General features: G+C 43.8%; 1 protein-coding gene across 1 annotated transcript in view; it reads left to right on the top strand.

Moving 5' to 3' along the window:
• Nucleotides 1-4,830, top strand: part of LOC149821166 (beta-glucuronosyltransferase GlcAT14A-like) — a 40,168-nt gene extending 35,338 nt beyond the window's left edge. Inside the window, exons 2-4 of the mRNA XM_089983547.1 lie at nt 2,861-2,936; nt 3,024-3,139; nt 4,262-4,830. Of these exons, the coding sequence (XP_089839673.1) occupies nt 2,861-2,936; nt 3,024-3,139; nt 4,262-4,782 (713 nt within the window). The 3' untranslated portion in view covers nt 4,783-4,830. The remainder of the gene's footprint in view (nt 1-2,860; nt 2,937-3,023; nt 3,140-4,261) is intronic.
• Nucleotides 4,831-6,542: the final 1,712 nt, after the last annotated feature.

Genomic DNA, 6,542 nt, shown 5'->3' on the forward strand with positions numbered 1-6,542 from the left:
CATGCAAAAGCAAGGGCCTGAGCGTAAAGCGCGACGGCAAAGTAAAGACTGTAAGTAGGAGGGCAACGCAAAGCCTGAGCACGAAGCGCGACAACATAGAAAAGACCGAAAGCAGGAGTGCAACGCAAAACCTTTGCGTAATGCGCGGCGGCAAAGCAAAGACTCGAAAGAAAGTAAAGGACAAGAATCGCGAAACTGCATCCTTGAGTTACATGCGTACTCGTATAAATATATATGATATATATATGCATATATATTTATTTAATTGTTTTTTTTAGTTAATTGAACTCAATTCAATTGTCCAAGTCTTCTGTGCAATCTTCCCCTACCTTGGAGAGTTGCAAGCTTGCTGGTGTCTGCGGGTGTAAACGTTAGACGGCTCGGGTCGTGGAGCGCAAGCGGGATCCGTCGTACGAGCTGCAAAAGTGACGATCTTAGCAAGCTAACACTAAAAATAGAAGGTCAGGGGCACTATCGCCGTCCTGACGTAAGGGAAGTAGAGGTAGGGGCATCGTGCCCTTGCGCACCTGCTACAAGCGCAAGAAGCAGGGACTGCGAGCCCCTACTGACTTGCTGTCAGCAAACTACGAGGAGGCAGGGGGGCTGCACCACTACCTTGTGAAGGCAACGAGGGAGGCCAAGGCGTCACCCAGTCTGCCAAAAGAGCAAAGAGACAGGGGACCAAGCCCCTACCCGTTTGCACAAAGGGGGAGGCAGGAGGCTTTGCCCCTACCTGCCGAATACGCAAAGAGGCAGGGGCTTGGCCCCTGCCTGTCGAACACGTAAACAAGCAGGGGGTGAAGTCTTTGCCTAACGCCCGAAAAGAGGGAGCAGGGAGGGGGCTTGACCCCTCCCCTGAACAACGGGGGTGCAGGGAGGGGCTCGACCCCCCTCTTCTGTTGCAACAAGGAGCAGGGAGGGGCTCGACCCCCTCCCCTACCGTAACAAGGAGCAGGGAGGGTCTCGGCCCCTCCTGCGTACTACGAAGGCAGGGAGGGTCGAGCCCTCCCCTGCGAAGATTGAAGGTAGGGAGGGCTCGAGCCCCTCCCTGCGATAAATAAAGGCAGAGAGTAGGGAGACAACTAGGAGGGGTGCTCGGCACCACCCTCCTGGTAGACCCAGAGAGAGGCAAGGGGGGTTCGGCTCCTGTCGAGAAATGAGAGGCAGGGGCCAAGGCCCCTGTAGACCTATGATATGCAGGCGATAGGGGGCGTCGCCCCTGTCGACAAAGGACAGGTAGGGCTGCCGCCCCTGTCGACCTACTAGAAATGACAGGCAGGGGCTTTAGCCCCTGTCGATCCAAAAGTTTTAGGCGACAGGGGCAATGCCCCTGTCAGCCTGCCAAAAGATGACAGGTAGGGGCCACAACCCCTACCGGCCAAAGGCAACAGAGAGAGAGTGAGGGGCAGGGGCTGGAAACCCCTGCCAATCGATCAACAACAGGCGGTAGGGGGCATCGCCCCCTGCCAACCAGTCGGTCACAAGCGACAGGGGGCGTCGCCCTTGTCGGCCTGCCGACTGAAAAGGAGGAGAAGAAAAGGGGGAGAGGAGAGAAAACGGGATAAGGAGAGGAGCGTACCTGGAAGTTGCCGCCGTCGGCGAGGACGGAGGGAACAAAGGCAGTTGGCGGCGACAGCAGCGGAGGGGGTCCCCAACGAGCAGAGGGAGCTCCGACGCTGGGGCTCCTTTGCGAAACCGAAGAGGCACGAGGGTATGGGGGTCGGGTACGGAGCCGTCACCGACGAGAGAGAGTCGGGGGGAAAAGGGAAGAGAGTGAGTGTCGGGGAGAGAGAACGAGAGAGCAGGAGAGGGGAAGGGGTTTCATATTTGAACCCCCCCTGTCTCGCTGTCTTTAGAAGACTCAAGGGAGGCGGTGAGTCTATGCCCGACCGCCTCACCTTTTGTGTCCGGGTTGGGTCCAAATCTGGATCCGACCTGGGTTCAACAAATTTTATTTTATTTTTTGGTTTTACAATATTACACAGTTTTCCAAATTTAAGTTGATTCTTGTTGCTTTTACTCCCCCCCCCATTTTAACTCGTGAAAATCATAACACTGAGCGTGAAATCTGTGTCCATGAGTTTGTGCTGCCTTCCCATGTCTTATGTGATCTGCTCACTTGCCTTCGTGCATTGTGGGGTGCTTTTTGTGTGCTCACTGCAATATACTGGGTTAATTTCAGTTTAGATATGGGAAATGCATGTTTCAAATAGGAGAAGCAATTAGTTTGTGCTACTCTTCCCTTCAGGTGCCATTACATTGTAGACAGGCTGATAAACTTCCAGGTAGTGCTGCCCATGCCTGAACAGCACCTGCTCAACCAGTTTCTAGTCTCCTGACAAATGAGACTACTAAAAATGCTTGTATTCTGTGAAATTTCACTGGAAAGAGGGTTAAGTTGCTTGCATGGCTATCTCATTGCTGATGTCATCCTGTCATCAGCAAGGTTGGATAGTAGCAGGATGCCATCTATCATCTGCTATGTCATACAGATACGTTTTGAGTCCCATTCGTGTCTCCATAAAAATGGTCATATCCTTGTATCTGCAGCCATGTCCATGTGACAATTCACCAGTCTGTCTTTATTGGTGCCAAAACGGCAGTGGATTGTTTGGACCTAAAATAAGGGAAAATACATAATCATATGTTTTGTGTGTGTATGTGTATGTGTGTTTATGCATGTGTTGCACACACCTTTTAGAAGCTAAAGTGCATTTGCCATCTTAAGTATACTATATATCTCCATATACACGTGTATGTGTCTAGAATAGAGCTAGTTTACTGAGCGATCATGATCTAACCTTTAATTATGCCTACTCTTTTCTTTTGGGAAGCCTGATTAAACTTGTGTTGGTTACAGATCTTCTCCATGTTCTATCTTTTGTGCCAAGGGATTTTAATTTTATTGAGCACTCCAGTGATATCGGCTGGAAAGAGTATGTCACCAATTCTTGATGCCTCCTTAAATAACATTTTATGTCGTTTCATTTTCTGATTGATGATTCAATTTGATTAATTTTCAGGTATCAGAGAATAAGGCCAATCATTCTAGATCCAAGCCTATACCTTGCTTCTGAAAGTGAAATATTTTATGCTTCCGAGAAGCGTAACATGCCTCGTGCCTACAGGTTTTTCACAGGTTTAGTATTTCAACTTTGAATATGCAGTAGGATATTTATTTATACAATAATATTTTTTGATGCTCTGAATAAATGCATTAGCCATTGATTTTTTACTAGTCACCAGCAGTGTATTATCCTTGTACAGGACAACTTGGACCTTTTCTGTGGTTGTGAAAAATGAAATCCGCATGTTTATAATCTCACTCTAAAATGCACTTGGAGTGGACATCAATATTAGTGCTCATATTATTTGGTCAAATTGGGTATATGTTAAAAACTTAAAAATAACTGCAGTGTATCTTTTCCAATAGGGAGCACTGCAGACCCTAAGGAACCTGTTCATCTAGAATCATAATGATCAGATGAGTTGATCCAGCTGCTGTGTTCTAGATGAAAGCCTGCAAATCCCCAACTTCTATATATTGGAAATATTGCAATCGTAACATTTTCTTGTTTTACTTCAAAGGCCTGATAGAGAATCTATCTTGTGCAAAACCACGGGCGCATTTGCATACGAGTAGGGATTGACATCAGGATGGACCTACAACCCATGGCGAGGCTTGAATGTGCTTGGTCCTCTAGGTTACCTGGCTGGACTTGGTTCGGTTCATTCCCGAATTGGGTCCATAATTCATCATGCTGCCCAGCCTGATGCCCATCCTATGTATGAGGCACATTTGGTGTTTGGAAGAGTAATGTGTTTTGATTTTTTAAACAGGGGATTGCTAACATTTCCTAAGAAATCATGGATTCACAGAGCTGGAGTAAATTCCACCAGTATGCTAGTGTATATGCTATAGGTTGAGCTACTCATGTTTTTTCTCCTTTCCAAGAAATCACCGTACAGGTGCTGTATTGTCCAAAAGAAATACATGTACATCCACACGCTCACAGAGTAACTCTGAGATACTTCGTGCTGTAATTAGTTCTCTCCCCTAAGCAAACATGTGTGTGCGACTGAATCTCGACTAACTAGTAACAAATCTATTCTGTATTTTTGTTAGTCATGTTCAAGTTTTTTCTGAAGCATTTTTTCCAAATTCCTCCAGATTTCCCTTGGATTCATTAGTTATTTCATAAATTGCTGTTGCTAATATTGTTCTAGCTTATTCTTAAAATCTCTCTCTCTCTCTCTTCAGGTTCATCTGCTGTCATCCTGAGTCGCAAGCTGCTTGAGTTCAGCATCCTTGGTTGGGACAACTTGCCAAGGACACTGCTCCTCTACTTCTCCAACATGAAATCCTCACACAATGGTTACTTCCACACACTTTTGTGCAACTCCAGGGACTTCCGTCACACTGCCATAAATTCCAATCTGCGGTTTGTCGCATGGGACAACCCCCCTAGAGAAGAGCCGCGTAACCCTAAGCTCTGGGACCTGAGCAGGATGATGCAGAGCGGATCTGTGTTCGCTGGAAAGTTTCTTCAAGATGACCCTGTCCTTGATAAGATCGACAATGAGATCTTGCATTGTGGCCGTGATAGAATTGCTCCGGGTGGGTGGTGCATTGGGGGGGATGGGTGGGGAAGGGATCCTTGCCGGGTTTGGGGTGATAGAAACATTCTCAGGCCTGGGCCTGGTGCTAAAATGTTGGAGAAGCTCTTGCTGAGACTCATGTCAAATGTGAGCTTCCATTCTAATCAATGCGTGTACAAATGAACTCCCCACTACTGATTCTGTCTAGCAATTGAATGGGTAAAGAGACTTTCGTATGCTTCATATCATACCGACATTCCTGAGTTTGGAAGCTTCATTTTTTGGACAACCCTAACTTATGCCCTAGATTATTGGCCTAACTGCATATGGAAACCGATTAAAGAGAGTGATAATCATTTAAAAAAAAGCACTCATTGGGAAGAAATTTTGTTAAGGCTATGTTTGGGAACCAGTGAGGGATTCGCGAGGAGTTCGAGAAAATACAAAAAATGAACTTCAAGGGAAATGAATTTTAAATGAGTTGTGGATTCTCTCTATTTTTTTTAAAGGCTAGATTCCCTCTATTGTTTGAAAGCACAACTAACTCTTTCAAGGATTCAGGCTTTATATAATATAATATGTATAATACAATAAGCCCAACTTGACCCGATTAGGCCTACGGGCATAACGGGTGGGCTGTGTGCAGAGGCTTTTCCAACGGGTCGGCTTGAACCGAGCTGTTGGGTCATTGGCTTGGTCCATTAATGAGCTGGGTCAACACTTGATAATGAGGTAAAATAGGTGAATATATGATTTATTGAGGTAGATGGAGTAAAAAAATATGTCAAAAATTTATGAATCTTGATTCAAGGAATTGTAAATACCTCCTCTTTATTAGAAAAGTTGAAATTTGAAAATTTTGGTATTTGGGCTGACTCTCAACCAATATTTATGCTTTCCTCCACTTTCCTTTTCTCAAACACACTCTAAATCCATTTAGACCTTGTTACGTCATGTAACTGTCTCCAACACCGTCCCAACTCATCCGGTGCCCTTCTCCCAAACAGAGCTTAAATGTTTCAGTGGCTTCAAAATTGTTGGGATTGGCTGCTTTTGTAAAACCAGTTTGGCTGTATATGTTGAACGACTCAGGGGGAAGAGAAAAGTATCACCTTTCAAGATGCCAAAATCGTTTTCTTGTATTTCGAAGTATAACGTTCTGATAGATTTCAACTAAAAAATACCAGTGATTTTTTTCTACTTTATAATAATGCAACAGTCTCACCAACGGACACGTTTCAACCATACCAAGTACTAGACGAGCCCGCCTGAGCGCAAGCACGTCTTAGCCTTAGTACCAAATCTAGTACGGAACCACCATTAACAAGCCGATTGAACAATTAAATAAAGGAATCATTAATTTAATTATTTCATCATTGACATTGCCTTAACCGAATTAATCTCTAAAGAGTCAGCCTGTGTTTGCACCGACGTTTAATAGCACCTTAGAACAAATTTCAAGATAAAGACATCCAAATGATAAAACCCAAATATCATTATTTATATTGAGAAAACACAACAAAAAATATTGATTTAAAATTAATTAAACATGCTGGATTTTTTATTAAACCTCTCAGACATATTACATTTTGAAACATACTCATTCAACCACCCATAAAAGAAATTAATTAAAATATTAAACAGTCTATTCTAATTAACAAACCATTCAAGCATCTGTCCAAAAATCAATAATTAAATAGTCAAATAATTATCAAATTAAAGTTTGACAGATAGCCTCCGGGATCTCGAAATCATTAGTCTCACACAACACACTCGCAACATCTAGCATTCGCTTCATCAGATCATATATTACTTGAAAAATATTTTATTTTAAAAACATGAGACTTTGAAGAGTCTCAGTAAGATTCACACATATAACACAAATATACAACACACTAAGCTTGCATAACATATATTAATCATATTATACAAAATTCAATATT

The sequence above is a fragment of the Nuphar pumila genome, chromosome 12, assembly GCF_984573655.1.
Source record: "Nuphar pumila chromosome 12, dmNupPumi1.hap1.1, whole genome shotgun sequence".
In the NCBI taxonomy this organism is placed as follows: domain Eukaryota; kingdom Viridiplantae; phylum Streptophyta; class Magnoliopsida; order Nymphaeales; family Nymphaeaceae; genus Nuphar; species Nuphar pumila.